The sequence below is a fragment of the Rana temporaria genome, chromosome 6 (assembly GCF_905171775.1).
Source record: "Rana temporaria chromosome 6, aRanTem1.1, whole genome shotgun sequence".
Classification (NCBI taxonomy): domain Eukaryota; kingdom Metazoa; phylum Chordata; class Amphibia; order Anura; family Ranidae; genus Rana; species Rana temporaria.
The window spans coordinates 193,844,441-193,862,151 of record NC_053494.1 but is presented as its reverse complement, the minus strand read 5'-3'; the positions used below and the strand labels follow the sequence as shown (position 1 = coordinate 193,862,151).

General features: G+C 44.1%; 1 protein-coding gene across 1 annotated transcript in view; it reads left to right on the top strand.

Annotated features, from left to right (window-relative positions):
- Positions 1-14,360, top strand: part of KYNU (kynureninase) — a 161,279-nt gene extending 146,919 nt beyond the window's left edge. Inside the window, exons 13-14 of the mRNA XM_040358039.1 lie at positions 11,242-11,472; positions 13,784-14,360. Coding sequence (XP_040213973.1) covers positions 11,242-11,472; positions 13,784-13,909 — 357 coding nt within the window. The 3' untranslated portion in view covers positions 13,910-14,360. The remainder of the gene's footprint in view (positions 1-11,241; positions 11,473-13,783) is intronic.
- Positions 14,361-17,711: the final 3,351 nt, after the last annotated feature.

The following is a 17,711-nucleotide window of genomic DNA, read 5'->3' as shown; positions in this document are numbered from 1 at the left end:
AAAAATCTGTCTTTTTTAATTTTTTTTTGCAAAAAAAAACGCTGAGGTGATCAAATACCACCAAAAGAAAGCTCTATTTGTGGGAACAAAATGATAAAAAATGTGTTTGGGTACAGAGTAGCATGGAACTCTGATCTACCTGTGTATGACCCAGCTTGCCTAGACTACGCTTTGCCTGATTCTCCTGTAGTACATCCATCTGCAGCGGTGAACTACAAACACCAGCAAACATCCATCTACAGCGGTGAACTACAAACACCAGCAAACATCCATCTGCAGCGGTGAACCACAAGCACCGGCTAAACGTCCACCTTCATCTGCAGCGGTGAACTATAAGTCCCAGCTGACCTGCTCATCTCAGACCTGCTCATGGTATGTGCTCTTGTTCTTGAACTGTTTACATAGTTAGCACACCTGAACTGTTATCTGCTCCTAGCCTGACATTATCACGAGCCATACATAAAAAGGGAAACCTACCATGGATCCTGAGCAGGCTCAGTTGTTTGCCAAGGAACTTTGCCGTTTATCCCATCAAGTTCAGGAAATGGCCACAGAAGCTCACCAAGGTGCAATCTCCTACTACAACCGCCACAAAAACGTTATCTGAACCAAAAATTCCTTTGCCTGACCGGTTTTCTGGTGACCGTAAAGGGTTTTGCAACTTTAAAAAACGCTACAAATTATATTTCAAGTTAAGGCCATCCTCGTCTGGCTCTGAAACTCAGAGGGTTCAAATCATTATCTCTCTGCTACAGGGTGACCCCCAGGCTTGGGCCTTTAACCTTGAACCAAACCATCCAGCCCTGCTAACAGTAGATGCCTTCTTTGAAGCCCTCAGGTTGCTGTATGATGATCCAAATCATGCTGCTACTGCAGAATCAACCCTGTGTAACTTAAAGCAAGGAACTACCACAGCTGAAATGTATTGCTCAGAGTTTCTCAGGTGGGCCCCGGAATCTGGCTGGAATGATGCAGCTCTCCACAGCCAGTTTAGAATAGGTCTTTCAGATGCAATTAAGGATGCTCTGGTCAACTTCTCCTACCCAGCCTCACTGGAGGAGGCTATGTGTCTAGCCATTAGAATTGACCGCCGTCAGCGAGAGAGGAGGCGGGAACAAACTACGGCTGTGGCGAACTATATACCTCCCTTGCCACCTGATCATTCCACCTGCAGTGCCAGTTCAGTGGAAGAACCTATGCCGTTAGGCTCCACCCGGTTATCTGCCCAGGAACACACACGCCGGCGTAACATGGGACTCTGCTTATATTGTGGCCTCAAGGGTCATATGCTCCGTTCGTGCCCTACATGTCCGGGAAACTCCAGGACCTAGGTGATTATGGGGAGGTCACCTTTGGTCTGCTTTAATCTCCCCAGGGGGACAATCGTATACTTTTACCCACTGTTATTCACTTTGGGACAGGGACTCATAAACTGCTGGCCTTGGTAGATTCTGGAGCTGCTGAGAATTGTATTGATAAGACTCTGATTGCCTCTTTGTCCCTGGAAAATCATGCGCTAGATTGCCCAGTCCGCCTGATTTCTGTGGATAATCGGCCTCTCTCACAAAATCTAGTGCTTCAGGCCACCAATCCCTTTCAGTTACAATTGGGGGCCTTGCACTGGGAGAAGATTTCATGTCATGTCATTGACTCTCCATCCACTCCTTTGATCCTAGGCCTTCCTTGGCTTCAGAAGCACAATCCCGTAATTGACTGGCGAACAGGAAATATTCTGTCTTGGTCCAATCAGTGTAAAAAAAAAATGCATCCAGCACCCTGTTCGACTTGCTACCTGTCAAGTGGGAATGGAACAGATTCCGCTTTGTTATAAGGACTTTCAGGATGTGTTTTCTAAAGGGATTGCTGACACTTTACCTCCCCATCGCAGTTATGATTGTCCAATTGACCTCTTGCCTGACACTACAACTCCTCGAGGGAGAGTCTTTCTACTGTCTGAGCCAGAGAATATTGCTTTGCAAGAATACATCCAGGAAAACCCAGCTATGGGTTTCATCCGTCCCTCTACTTCTCCCGCAGGCGCAGGTTGCTTCTTTGTCCCGAAGAAGGATGGGGGACTAAGACTTTGTGTTGACTACAGAGGTCTCCAAAATCTGGTCTGATGTTAATCGTTCTATTTCTCGCTCTGTGCAGGCTTTTAAGAAAACGGCTGACAAGAGGCGCTCAAAGGCTCCAGGATATGAAGTTGGTGACAAAGTGTGGCTATCGTCTAGGAATCTGTCCCTGCATGTTCCATCCAAAAAACTTGGCCCAAAATTCATCGGGCCCTATGAAATTTCGGAGATTGTTAATCCTGTGTCCTATAGATTAAAACTTATTCCGTCCATGCACATTCCAAATGTTTTCCATGTTTCATGTTAAAACCTGTTCATTCCAGCATCCAAGTAAATGAACCAGAACCTGTGGATGTGTTGGACAGTCAGGAATATGAAGTGGCATTTATTCTTGATTCCAGGCGAGTACGCAATTCCTTACAATATCTCGTTCATTGGAAAGGTTTCGGCCCAGAGGATCGTTCCTGGGTCCCAGCTTGTGATCTTCATGCTGACCGCCTAAAGAAGAAGTTCCATCTTCGTTATCCAACTAAGTCTGGGGGTGCAGGAGCAACCCCTCAAGAAAGGGGGGTACTGTCAGTACTAGGATTCCTTTAGGACCCAGCACAACTCACCTGACACAGCCTTTGCCTGGGAAACAACAGTGATTGGCCAGCTCACCTTTAAATCACCTGTATCATCATCCAATCAGTGCTCGTGATAGAGTTACCTTGTTTGCCACTGTGTGAATCAGCCTGACATTCTGCTGTGTATTTTGTGTATGATCCGGCTCATTTGACCCTGTTTGTTCGCTTCTGATTCGGTACCGTTGGAACTCTGATCTACCTGTGTATGACCCAGCTTGCCTAGACTACGTTTTGCCTGATTCTCCTGTAGTACATCTATCTGCAGTGGTGAACTACAAACACCAGCAAACATCCATCTGCAGCGGTGAACTACAAACACCAGCAAACATCCATCTGCAGCGGTGAACTACAAACACCAGCAAACATCCATCTGCAGCGGTGAACCACAAGCACCAGCTAAACGTCCACCTTCATCTGCAGCGGTGAGCTACAAGTCCCAGCTGACCTGCTCATGGTATATGCTCTTGCTCTTGAACTGTTTACATAGTTAGCACACCTGAACTGTTATCTGCTCCTAGCCTGACAAGCGCATTTGTGAGGTCAGGCACTGATGTTGGGCAAGAAGGCCTGACTCACAGTCTCCGCTATAATTCATCCCAAGGTGTTCTATTGGGTTGAGATGAGGGCTCTGTGCAGGCCAGTCAAGTTCCTCCACCCCAAACTTGCTCATCCATGTGTTTATGGACCTTGCTTTGTGCACTGGTCCAAATCATTTGGTGGAGGGGGGATTGTGGTGTGAGGTTGTTGCTCAGGGGTTGGGCTTGGCCCCTTAGTTCCAGTGAAGGGAAATCTTAAGGCGTCAGCATACCAAGACATTTTGGACAATTTCACGCTCTCAACTTTGTGGGAACAGTTTGGGGATGGCCCCTTCCTGTTCCAATATGATTTTTCACCAGTGCGCAAAGCAAGGGAGTGGGGAGTTAGGCAACATTTAAAGTACAAGTTTACTATAAGGCCTCATGCACACTGGACGTTAAAATAACGTTATAAAAACGCCAGTAGCTTTGCAGTTAGTTTTTCAACTTTTTTCAGCTTTTTTTTCAATGTTTTTTCAAAAAAGTTTTTTAGCGTTTATTAGCGTTTTCAGCGCTAGCGCTTTTTAGCGTTTTTTGTTGAAGAAAAAAAAATTATTTCCAATGGATCAAAAACGTTAAAAAACGCTGGTGAGTAAAGTTTTTGATCTTTTATCAGCGTTTATCGACGTTTATTAGTGTTTATCAACATTAGAGCGTAAAAACGTCCAAAAACGTCCAGTGTGCATGAGGCCTAAGTGTTGTTCTTTTGGCTAGTTTCACACTGAAGCGTGTTACAAGCGCTATAGTGCTAAAAATAGCGCCTGTAAAGCACCTCTCCTGTCCAATGTGAAAGTCCGAGTGCTTTCACACTGGAGCGGTGCGCTTGCGGGACTTTTAAAAAAAGTCCTGCAAGCAGCATCTTAGGCCCCGTACACACGACCAAACATGTCTGCTGAAACTGGTCCGCGGGCCAGTTTCAGCAGAAATGTTCGGTCGTGTGTAGGACCGAGCGGACAGAATTCCAGCAAACATTTGCCCGCCGGGCCTTTTCCCAGCGGACAAATATTCCTGGACTTGTTTTAAAACAGTCCGCTGGAATCCTGCCCGCTCGGACATGTTCGGTCGTCTGTACAGACCTACCGTACATGTCCGAGCGCCCGCCATCCCTCGCATGCGTCGAATGACTTCGACGCATTCGTGGAAGCATTTAACTGGCAGGCCCGCCCACGTCGCCGCGTCATCGTTGCGGCGACACCGCGGACACGCCCCGCGTATTGTTTACGCGCGGATTTCTGTACGATGGTTAGTACAGCCATCGTACAGAAATCCCCGGGCAGACATGTACGGTGAAAACGGTCCGGCGGACCGGTTTCATCGTACATGTTTGCCCGTGTGTACGCGGCCTCAGAGGCGCTTTAGGAGCAGTGTATACAAGCCCCCGGTAAAACTAGGGGCGCTTTACCGCCGACGCCCCCACGCCTCAGTGTGAAAGTGCCCTTAAGCAAGTGTTTTGGAATGCTATATTTCAATATGTACTGAACAGAATTACAACAGTATATAATTGACCTGGATGGGATTTTTTTTCTCCCCCTCAAGGGAATTGTAATTGTATCTTATTTGATCTGAGCACACACATATAACTAAATTGGTTTTCTTATACTAGCATATAAATTCTTAGGTAATGTAATACACAACTGCAGCATTTAAAAGTTAATATAAGTTAATATAGTAGATATACTTTACATACAAAGCATTTTGTGATTTCAGGCTATATATAAAAATCCTCTCAGCCTACAGACATACATTATTTTCCATAACTGTCAAAGCCAAATTCAAATTTCTTCATGAAGACAACAGAATACCAGTTTTTTAAAGAAGCATTCAAAATGTCCTGAAATCTCAGTGACCTAATTTCTTACAATTGTCTGCCCTCTGCCCAGGAAATTCTCAGAGACTGAGCCCAAACCGTATGTACTGTAGCTGCTGTATGCATCACCTGAAGCCTTTTTGAAGTGTACAGTACATAAGTAGTGAATACGTTTTTTAGTGATAATTACAAACTATCAATGTAATTTTAATTTCTAAATAATGAGAGAAAATAAAATTGTAAAAAAGTAATTCCTTAAGTAGCTTAGCAATACCACATCCTCCCTCGACAGATAGCTCCATCCCCCAATTCAGTAATAAAAAGGAAAGAAAAAGCTGCTCTTTAGTTAGCCCATAGTGCTTTGTAATGTATTAATGTTTTACTGAAGTCAAATAATACTGAAAAAAACACATAAAGAAAAAAAAATGTCTAATAAATCAATAGCTTTAACCACTTGTTTACTGGGCACATATACCCCCTTCCTGCACAGGTGAAATGTCGCTTTAACTGACAATTGCGCGGTCGTGCGACGTGGCTCCCAAACACAGATCCACGTCCTTGTCTGTGTAATGGCCGATCGCGGGTACCTGCCGGACATCGCGGTCACCAGGCACGCGCATCGGCACTTCAGTGACACAGCGGGCACGTGTGCGCCGCCGGCGGCGCATGTGCACCCCCCAGTGGCCGGAGGAGCCGTGGATGTCAATACCAAGTGATTAATTTGCCAGACAGTTCTTTTAAAGATTATTTCTTGGATATCGTACTTAGCAACTTCTGTTTGTTGCATAGCAGATTGCAGTAACCTATGAGGATGGCAACATGGGATCTGTCATTACAGTTTTATTTTTAAATCTCATCCCTGGGCAAGTCTTATTTTTATTTTTTTCCTCTTAAACTTCCGCACCCATATAGAGAATGCTGCTGTAGAAAAACAAAAGATTGTTAAGGTCTGAGATGCATTATGACCCAACTGCAAGATCATTGACTTCTAGTAGCACAGTGAAGAGACTACAGGACAGGTACATCACATGGGTAGGGTTCAGTGTTGCCAACCCCCCCAAAATTTACAAACCACACCAATTTTTTACCTTCATGACCTTTACTAGCACTTCAAGAATGTACATAAAATGGCCATTTTAAAAAAAATCGTAAAAAAAAAAATCGCAATAAACTTTTATTGATTGGTTTGCGCAAAACTTATAGCGTTTACAAAATAGGGGGTAGTTTTATGGCATTTTTATTAATATTTTTTTTTACTAGTAATGGCGGCGATGTCGCGATCGGTACCGCGACATTATGGTGGACACTTCGGACACTTTTGACACATTTTTGGGACCATTAGCATTTTCATAGCGATCAGTGCTATAAAAATGCATTGGATTGCTATAAAAATGCCACTGGCGGGAAAGGGGTTAACACGAGGGGGCGGGGAAGGGGTTAAGTATGTTCCCTGGGTGTGTTCTAACTGTAGGGGGGGTGGCCTTTCTAGGAGAAATGACTGATCACTGTTCATACATTGTATGAACAGATGGTCAGGCATTTCTCCCCTGACAGGACTGGGAGCAGTGTGTTTACACACACAGCTCCCGGTCCTCGCTCTGTAACGAGCAATCGCGGGTGCCCGGCGGCGATCGCGCCCGTCGGGCACACGCACAGGAGTCAGGGATGAGCTGGGGGCTCGCGCGTGCCCCTAGTGGCCGATTAGAGAGCCGAAGTTATACCACGGCCTCTCGCGCAGGGGAGCCGACCTGCCGCCATAGAACTGCGGTGGCTGGTCGGCAAGTAGTTAAGTATATAGGGCCAGATTCTCGTAGAATTGGCGTTGGCGTAGTGTAAGCCATTTACACTACGCCACCGCAACTTACTGGAGCAAGTGCCGTATTCTCCAAGCACTTGCTCCGTAATTTGCGGAGGCGTAGTGTAAATGGCCCGGCGTATGGCCGCGTAATTCAAAGGGGGCAGCTAGTATTCAAATTAAGAGCGCCGCCGCGCCGATTGAACTGCGCATGCGCCAGGCTGAAAAATAGCCCAGTGCGTATGCTCCAGCTCACGACGGAAAACGTCAATGACGCCGACATGAGCGTCATTGACGTAAAGTCGTATTCAAGAACGACTTAGGAAAACAACGTAACCGATGGAAAAAGCCGACGCGGACCCGACGCCATACTTAACATAGCATACGGGGGACTGGCGTAAGGTTACCCCTCATATAGCAGGGGTAACCTTATGCTTACGGAAACGACGTACGCGACGAGTACGCAACGCAAATTTGTTAGAGAATCGGCGTATCAGGCTCATTTGCATAGTCAAATGAGACCTGAACGTAAACGCCACCTAGCGGTCAGCGTTGTATTGCATTTATGATCCGACGGTGTAAGTGACTCACACCAGTCCGATCCTAGCCTAATTCCAGCGTATCTTGTTTTGTGAATACAAAACAATGATACGCCGGCGGGAATTTCGAATTACGCAGGTGTATCAGTAGATACACCGGCGTAACTCTTTTGAGAATCTGGCCCATAAGCTCCATTTTGTGTTGAAAATAACTGTGAAATCTAAAACTCCAGTGGGTGTAACAAGATTTGACTTGTCTTTTTTTTTTTTTTGCTGATCAGAAAAATGATCCGATCCGTGACTCTGATCCGAGGATCAATCCGATCCGTGAGTTTTTTGATCCGTTGCACCCCTAATTATATCCCATAAAAAGTACATGGAAAGAAAATGCCCTTTACCAATGGTCATAATTGCTTGCTAGCAAAGTTTTCATTCATTCTCCATTTTTTTTTGTTTGGTATTTCTCTTTAAATGCTTCCTTGGTTTTTGTTGAGATAAAGGCGCCCTGCTCACTCATAAATATCCCTCTCTGCCTGTTGGCAGGTGTCATTGCTGCATGTTCCCGTACACGGATGTCTCTACAGAGTCACAACACAAATTCCAAGGACACAACAGAACAAATTAACTTTCCCCACTCTAGAAGCTCCGTTTAAAACGCATTTAGAGAGAAGCCATTTATATTGTTCCTGAGCACTGATTGTTTGTATAATTTTCTACATTGCAACTTAATGCTTCATCTGTAACAACAGAAGCTGTTAAGCTGAAACCTGAAAGCTTTCTGCATGAATTTTAGCTGCTAAATTAGGCAAATTTGACCTGGGAATCCAAGTACAGATAGAAAACTCCTCACCAGGGGATCATTTGCGCAAAGTACCTCACTGTAAAAAGGCTCTATAAAAATCATATTTTTTTTAAGCTGCAGCTCATCACAGTTAGGCTACAGGGTTTTCAGTTTATGAACTTATGTCACTACATCGCTGCTATGTGTCTCTGTCATTAAACCCGCGGTGGGGAGCCTCTGACAATGAGAGTTAAGCGCTCAGTGATTCTCTTTTTTATGGACGATTTTTACCCTTTTTGGCACGCCACTTGCTAATTGCTGCTGTAGAACCTCTGCAGAATGGATCTCGCCATCGCTGCCTAGGTCCCAGCTCCCGGTGCAATCAACAGAATAGAACCTACAGTACTTTAGGGCTGCAAGGAAAAACATGCACGGATCTCGCAGTTTGCTCTTTATATATTTTTTCCAATAAAAGACAGATATATACCATTTTGTAAATAAATATACAGTACATCTTCAGTGTAAGGAGTGTTTTTGTACGTATGTAAAGGACAAAGAGCAGCGCCATTCTGAGTGTAGCAATAAGTATAAAACTATTTATTCTGTAAAGCCTCGTACACACGATAGGTTAACCAGAGGACAACAGTCTGATGACCGTTGTCCTAGGTTAAGGGATGAAGCTGACTGATGGTCCGCCACGCCTACACACCATCGGTTAAATAACCGATCGTGTCAGAACGCGGTGACGTAAACACAAGGACGTGCTGAAAAAAACGAAGTTCAATGCTTCCAAGCATGCGATGCGTCGACTTGATTCTGAGCATGCGTGGATTTTCAACCGATGGTCGTGCCTACTAACGATCGGCTTTGACCTATCGGTTACCAATCCATAGGTTAATTTTAAAGCAAGTTGGCTTTTTTTTAACCTATGGTTAAATAACCTATAGGGCCCACACACGATCGGTTTTGACCAATGAAAACGGTCCTTCAGACCGTTGTCCTCTGGTTAACCTATCATGTGTACGAGGCCTTAGTAATACACTCACCAGAAAGTTGTGATAAACAGGCACATCAGATGAGGTATATCAGAGGGTAGCAGAGATCAGGCATCAAGGAGGCTAGCTTTCATCACACCCAGTGGCGCCGGTGGTATGCGGATTCCCGGGTGTATGATGAATCGAATATGGGGGATATTATGCTTTGTTATTTCATAAGACCATAAGGCTGGGTTCACACTGATCCTATACGACAGTCATACGACTTTCATCCTACTTTGCTCTGCGACCTCAGTCCTACACCGGTCCTACATCCATCCAACTTGAATGAACAAGATACTACTTTGATCCAACTTTGTGATAGTCTGATTTGTCCTTTGACCAATCAAAACAATCCCAGTGTGAGATAAATTCCTTTTACTGCTGCTGTAATCACCATGTTGGATTTCAAAAGTCGGATGGTAAGGACAAGGATCCTACTTTGACCAAAGTAGTACAGGAAGCATTTTCAAAGTCGGACCAACTCGTGTCAGACCAGTTAAGATGGCTTTCATAGGGAAAACTTGTTTTTCACACGTCATGCGACATGAGCTCCCAATATCAGCGTGAACCCAGCCTTAAGCCGTGTATACACGATCAGTTTTCTCGTTAGGAAAACTGTCATGTGTATAGGCTCTCCAGCAGTTTTCCCGACAAGAAAAAACGCAGAGAATCACAACGAGAAAATTTAGAACATGTTTTAATTTTTCTCGTCGCGAATCACTGTGTTTTTTTCCTCTGCAGTTTTCCCATAGGGAAACACTGCGGTGGAGCCTACACACGGCCAGTTTTCTCGACCAAGAGAAAACATGTCGGGAAAACCGGTCATGTATACACAGGGAAAAGGGACCAAGCCGATCATTACTGATTCGCCCTGTGTGAAAGGGCCCTAAGGCTTCTTTAACATTAGCAGTAATGATTACCACCCTCTGAAAAGTGATCTGCAGTATAGCAGAGGCTGACAGGTGTTCGAGAGGCGCTACTGCTGCCTGAGCACCTGATTTCTTTTACTTTCACTTTTAAATTGCAGAAACGGAAGTGTTACATTACAGGACAGTGATGCAACTGCGAACGAAATGATCGCCTCACAGTTGTAGTGTGGCCCCATTGAACTCAATAGGTGAAGTTTGACAGGCAGTGCCACTAATGAAACTCTGCATCTTGAGTTAAAAGTGCAGTGGCCATGAAGCAAAGCATTCCTGTCTGGCTGTGTTACAATTCAGGTGTGGGGGGTTAAAAACCATGGCTTAACCGCTTGTTTTTACCACCCCCAGGCCACCTCTCTAAACACCCCTAACGCAACCCACGCTGACCTGATGTCAGGTCCAAAATTTGCAATCCCAAGAATAAAAATTATTAGTAATCAATGGAACCTCGGATTGCGAGTAACGCAGTTAATGAGTGTTTCGCCTAACGAGCACTGTATTTCTAAAAATCCTAACTCAGTTTGCGAGTGTTGTCTCACAACACGAGCAGGATTCAGGCCAAAGCGGCATGCAGTACCGCATTTGGCCTGAGGTAGGGGGCGCCGGAGCCGAACAGCGCCAATCTGCGCCATTTGGAAATGCACAGAAAGGCCCGAGGTCAGCCGAACTGTCCTCTGGGCTTTCCGGCCGTTTCCGAGGCTCTCTTGCGCCCCTTCCCCACCTCTGGCCTGCATGCAGTACTCCATGCCATTGAAGTCAATGTGGAACAAATTATTATATGAGTACTTTGGATTGCTTGTAATCCAAGGTTCCACTGTATAAGATTGTAAGAGCTACAACACCGTGATGACAACTTTTCTGTTTGGATGTTCTTTGAAAGTCTGGGCACAAGTGAGCTCCGTTTTTTTTATGTAATGGGTTATTGTCTAATATCCCTTTTCATTGTGTAGGTTCCCATGTATACCTAACATGATAAAGCTTTAAACAATACAGACAGTTGTTATTTTGCATTATCTTCTGTGACTTTAGTGATTTAGATGGTTGTTTACTCATTTACAATTTAAATGTCTTTTCTTTTATATATAGGTTTTCAATCAAACCAGCATGAAGACCTTAAGAAAGAAGTCTGTTTTACTGACGGGCTATCTGGAGTATTTAATTAAACATTATTACAGTGAAAACATTGCTGAACCCGAGAAACCTTATGCAAAAATAATCACGCCTTCTCGCATTGAGGAGCGGGGTTGTCAGCTCTCCCTGACTTTTTCGTTGCCCATAAAAGCTGTTTACGAGGAGCTGGAAAAAAGAGGAGTCGCGGTACGTCATATTGTCCAATGTCACCAATGTGGTTAACAATTAACAATGTCAATAGGTTTTTTTTTTCTTTAACAAAGGCATTCAGATTTTCTTTTATTTTTACAAACTTTACCAAAGTAAACTTACTGGTAACTTGTCTTAAAGGGTCTCTAAACATTTATTTTATTTCCACTTTATTTCTACAAATGTAATCCCCTTCACACCCAGCTCTGGTAATGTGATAGAATTGAGCATGTATCGTCACACCGCTAGGCAGTCAGCAGGTGTGATGAGGCCTCACCAAGCGTGCTTTATTGCAGAAAGGATTTTGTCTTGTTTGCGACGAAACGCATCGGTTGGGCCTGACCTGTGACATCATCATGCCAGCCGACTTTGTGCTATCCTTTCACATTGTGGGTACCCTTTTATACAATAAAGCACAATAATTTCAGCTGTATTACATGATGTGGTCCTCCTCAGGTTCTCTAATGCCACGTACACACGACCGGTTTTTCCGTCGGAATAAACTCCAACGGGTTTTTCTGATGGAGCTCCGCTCTCTGTGAATGGAGGGGAGAGATACATTGTATACTATGGCCCAGATTCACAACCGAGATACGACGGCGTATCTCCAGATACGCCGTCGTATTTCTGCGTTGCGCCGTTGTATCTATGCGTCTGATTCTTAGAATCAGTTACGCATAGATATCCATTAGATCCGACAGGCGTAAGTCTCTTACGCCGTCGGATCTTAACTGCATTTTTTTTGACCGCTAGGTGGCGCTTCCGTCGAATTCTGCGTCGAGTATGCAAATTAGCTAGGTACTCGAATTCCCCAACGTATGCGCGGCCGGCGCAGTAAAGTTATGATGTTTACATTAGGCTTTTCCCGGCGTAAAGTTGCCCCTGCTATATGAGGCGCAGCCAATATTAAGTATGGCCGTCGTTCCCGCGTTGAAATTTTAAAAAGTTGCGTCGTTTGCGTAAGTCGTCCGTGAATGGGGCTGGACGTCATTTACAATGACGTCCTTGCGGCGTACTTTGGAGCAATGCACACTGGGAAATTACGCCCGCACAATTTTACGCGGCTCTACGTGAATCCGGGCCTATGTATTGTGTGTGGAAATAACATAAAAAAAAAATAGTCAGTATGGGACTCGGGGCTACCGCTAAAACTCTGGTCTCTGTGATGAGAGCGTGCTGTCCAGCGCTCTTGCAGCACAAAGACAGATACACATACAGTACAGACCAAAAGTTTGGGCACACCTTCTCATTCAAAGAGTTTTCTTTATTTTCATGACTATGAAAATTGTAGATTCACACTGAAGGTATCAAAACTATGAATGAACACATGTGGAATTATACATAACAAAAAAGTGTGAAACAACTGAAAATATATTTCATATTCTAGGTTCTTCAAAGTAGCCACCTTTTGCTTTGATTACTGCTTGGCACACTCTTGGCATTCTCTTAATGAGCTTCAAGAGGTAGTCACCTGGCGCAGCACCCCATCACTCTCCTTCTTGGTCAAATAGCCCTTACACAGCCTGGAGGTGTGTTTGGGGTCATTGTCCTGTTGAAAAATAAATGATGGTCCAACTAAACGCAAACCGTATGGAATAGCATGCCGCTGCAAGATGCTGTGGTAGCCATGCTGGTTCACTATGCCTTCAATTTTTAATAAATCACCAACAGTGTCATCAGCAAAGCACCCCCACACCATCACACCTCCTCCTCCATGCTTCACGGTGAGAACCAGGTATGTAGAGTCCATCCGTTCACCTTTTCTGCGTCGCCCAAAGACACAGGGGTTGGAAACAAAGATCTCTTCTGCTTGTTGCCTTTCTTTAGCAGTGGTTTCCTAGCAGATATTCTACCATAAAGGCCTGATTCACACAGTCTCCTCTTAACAGTTCTAGAGATGTGTCTGCTGCAAAAGGTGGCTACTTTGAAGAACCTAGAATATGAAATATATTTTCAGTTGTTTCACACTTTTTTGTTAAAAAACTTTTGGTCTGTACTGTATATGCGGCCCAACGGAAAAAAGCCCAGCCAGTGAGGCCGCATTAATGTATTAGATCAACTTGAAGGGGTTAAGATATATTGATGGCATGATGCGGAATTTGGCACTCAATTTTCTATAATTTATTATTTTGATTTTTAACTTGACAGATGTCAATAGAATATGGGGCATTGCTGTCTATAGTAAATCATGGGGAATAAACAATTTTTCCCTGGTGATCTGGCTTTTCTAAGAATGCGCAATGCCACATTTTTGTCTCATGTAAAGACATATGTATGAAATACAATGTTTATGTCATTTGTTTTACAGTGTGATATGCGGGAGCCCAATCGTTTACGGGTGGCACCAGTTCCACTCTACAACTCTTTTCATGATGTCTTCAAATTTGTTCAAATTTTGGGAGAATCTTTGGATGCTGGTCAGAAAAAAATCTGAACTTCAGGAAACAGACAAAGAAAATTTCCATTGAAGTTACATAGATTCTCGTCCAGTCTCTATAAATGTCTAGGTCATCGTTGTACTTGTATCCAAAGCCAACATATTTTTCTGTTTTGGATAGAATGGGGAATAGACAAAACCCCTGTCTGTTTATTTTGTGCTATCTCTGTCTTATTGGTGAGGTTTCAGAGACACAGCAGGAAATGAAAAGAAAATCTCTCAAAAGTGAAAGGAAAAAGTGTCCCCAGTAAAAGATTTCCCTTATTTTCCTGGAACAAATGTAAAAGTTGGAATTTTTACGTCACTTGTGTCCAGAGGCAATAGTCACCAGTACACCGGGACGGGACGAGAGGGTGAATCTCCCAAGCACAGGCACAGACACACTTCACCCTCACAGCAGTGTTGTTATTATTATACAATAAAAAATAAGTGTATATATATATATATATATATATATATTATAAAAATAAATAATAAATAAAATGTTTCCCCATACAGTTTCTTATTTTGCTGAAAGCGGTACAATGTTTGGCATGGAAATTTGGCGTTTTATATTGTAGGCCTGTAATTCGTAGGAATAACTCACTTAAATCTGTCCAAACAAGAGTCTAGTAGACATCCCGGGGATGATAAAACCACTTTTGATGAAAATGGAAATTTTTTTGGTTGCTATGGACAATCTCCAGTTTCCAGGCAGAAAGAACATTTTTTATAATATAAAACTGAATGCAGGACACTGGACAGACCAATAGGGACAAAAGGTAGGTGTAATTATTTGATACAGTATACTGTAATCTGTAAGATTACAGTATACTGTATCTATACTGTGTTTTTACTTTTTTGAATTTGGCACCGAACTCCACCCCCGTGCTTCGCGCCACTCGAGAACAGAGCACGGCGGCACTCGGCAGTCCCCAGTGTGTGAATCGAGCGAGATGACAACTTGCACACACAGCGGGGACACATCACAGGATCCAGGGATAAGGTAAGTAACTTCCCCTGTATCCTGCAATGCGATCCCGAGTCTGGCTCGGGGTTACCGCTTTTGGTATGTAAAATTCACCCCAAGCCAGACTCAGGAAAACCTCTAGGCAGGTTAACTGACAATTGTGCGGTCGAGCGATGCTGTACCCAAACCCCAAACAAAATTGACATCCTTTTTTTTTATACAAAAAGGGAAGAGAATCAATTTTGAAAAAAAAAAAAACACAATATCTTTGAATTTTTTGCTATAATAAATATCCCACATTATTTATCAAAAATCATTTTTTTCCTCAGTTTAGGCCGATATGTATTCTTGTACATATTTTCGTTTAAAACAAAAAACAAAACGCAATAGGCGTGTAGCACTACCCCCGAAGGAGCTGCTGGATTGTTTTGGGTGGCATGTTACCTCTATTTCCTCGCCGTCTAGGGTATCAGATGAGAGTTGAGAAAAAGTTCAATGTCCACACTTAGGGCCAGATTCACGTAGGAGAGCGCATCTTTGTGCGGGCGTAACGTATCCTATTTACATTACGCCTCCGCAACTTTGACAGGCAAGTTCTGTATTCACAAAGCAAAGTTGCGGCGGCGTAGCGTAAATAGGCCAGCGTAAGCCCGCCTAATTTAAATGTAGAAGATGTGGGCGTGTGTTATGTAAATTTATTGTGACCCCACGTAAATGATGCTTTTTACGAACGGCGCATGCGCCGTCCGTGAAAGTATCCCAGTGCGCATCCTCTAAATTAACCCGCAAAAAGCCACTGCTTTCGACGTGAACGTAAGTGACGACAAGCCCTATTTGCGAACGACTTACGCAAACGACGTAAAACGTGAAAATTTTTACGCTGTTCCGACGTCCATACCTAACATTGGTACGCCTCATCTATGCCTCATATAGCGGGGGTAACTTTACGCTGGAAAAAGCCTAACGTAAACGGCGTATCTGTACTGCGTCGGCCGGGCGAATAGGCGTATCTAGCTGATTTACATATTTCTAGGCGTAAATCAGCGTACACACCCCTAGCGGCCAGCGTAAATATGCAGTTAAAATACGACGGCGTAGGAGACTTACGCTGGTCGTATCTTAGAGAAATTCTGGCGTATCTGATTCTTTGAATCAGACGCCAAGATACGACGGCTCAGACTCAGAGATACGACGGCGTATCTGGAGATACGCCATAGTATCTCCTACGTGAATCCGGGCCTTAGTCTTTTTTTTCTTTGATTTATTTGCTGAACTTGGTAAAAGAATAAAATAAGTAGTTGAAAAGGTGGAAGGGTAACAGGTAATAGGTTCAGGTGCACAACTTCTGTCCGGAAACACTCCTGCTTTCAGCAACACAGCTTTCGTCGCCACTCTAGCCAGAGTGGGTATTGCGCACCCAGATAGGCCTCTCTCACTAGCCTAGCAGCCGAGATGGCGCACGGAAATTGGTAAAGTCTCTGCCACAGACCTTCCCACAGATGGAGGTATATTCGGTCCAAAATCCTCTCAACACAGGATTCAGCACCCAGATCTCTGCCGAATAACTTCTTGTGAACTTAGAACTGACAGGCGACCATCATTCAGCCTTTCAGTAATGGTGTGTCCTTCGATGAAGTTCAAGGCCTCTCCTGAGTGACAAGCCTTGTGCTCGGTGCTCTCCAAGTTAGGTTCTTCATCGAGTGGCTTCCTCCATCCACGACGGACAGCACAGGACCACTCTGCAAATGTAGACCCAGTCTGACTACCGGGTCTAGTTAGTAGATCACAACCCCGGAATAAAGTGGTCCCAGAGCCAGGAACACTTGAACACACTTCCCTGGGCAGGAGGGCCACACGCAGGGGGTGATGGAACGACAGACCCAGGATCGACGACCCTGGTTGAACGACGACCCTGGTTGTCCCTTAAGTACTCCTCCCCAGCATGCACAGCAGGACGATCAACCCCCACTGATTGGCTGCCGAAGGGGAACACCCAAAACACCTTGACCTGACTGCTGCCACCCTTGGCCTGGGGTGGTAACGACACCCCAGACAACAATAGTGGTCACTCACAGTACAGCCATGGCTGGAACAGAGGCCCAAATTTGGAAAAAAATCATACGGTCTCAACTAACTCTCAGACTACCCTCTAAATTTAAAGCAGCGCCGGCTAAAAAGTAGCAGGCCGCTACACGTATATTGATTGGTTTGCGCAAAAGTTATAGCATCTACAAAATAGGGGATAGTTTTATGGCATTTTTATTATACATTTTTATTTTTACTAGTAATGTCAGCGATTTGTGATTTTTATTGGGACTGCGACATTATGGCGATACATCGGACACTTTTAACACTATTTTGGGACCATTGTCATTTATACAGTGATCATTGCTATAAAAATGCACTGATTACTGTGTAAATGACACTGGCAGGGAAGGGGTTAAACACTAGGGGGTGATCAAGGGGTTAAGTGTGTCTGTAGAGAGTGATTCTAACTGTGGGGGGGGCTGGGCTACCACTGACATGACAGCGATCACTGCTCCCGATGACAGGGATCAGTAGATCCCCGACATTTTACTAGTCAGAACAGGGAAATTCCTTGTTTACATCTCCCAATTCTGCCTCTCCTCAACGCAATTGTGGGCCGCAAGACTTGTATGTAAATGCAATAAAAAGATTTAGGCAGGTCAATGTGCTATATAAGCTTCTTTAAAAAATATCAAATGCTTATGCCAGATGTAGTGATTGCAGAATCTCAAAAAATTGCTGACCTCCTAGGATTTTCTTGCATTTCATTCTCTAGAATTTACAGAGGAAAAATAAAAATAACACATCCAGTGAGTAACAAAT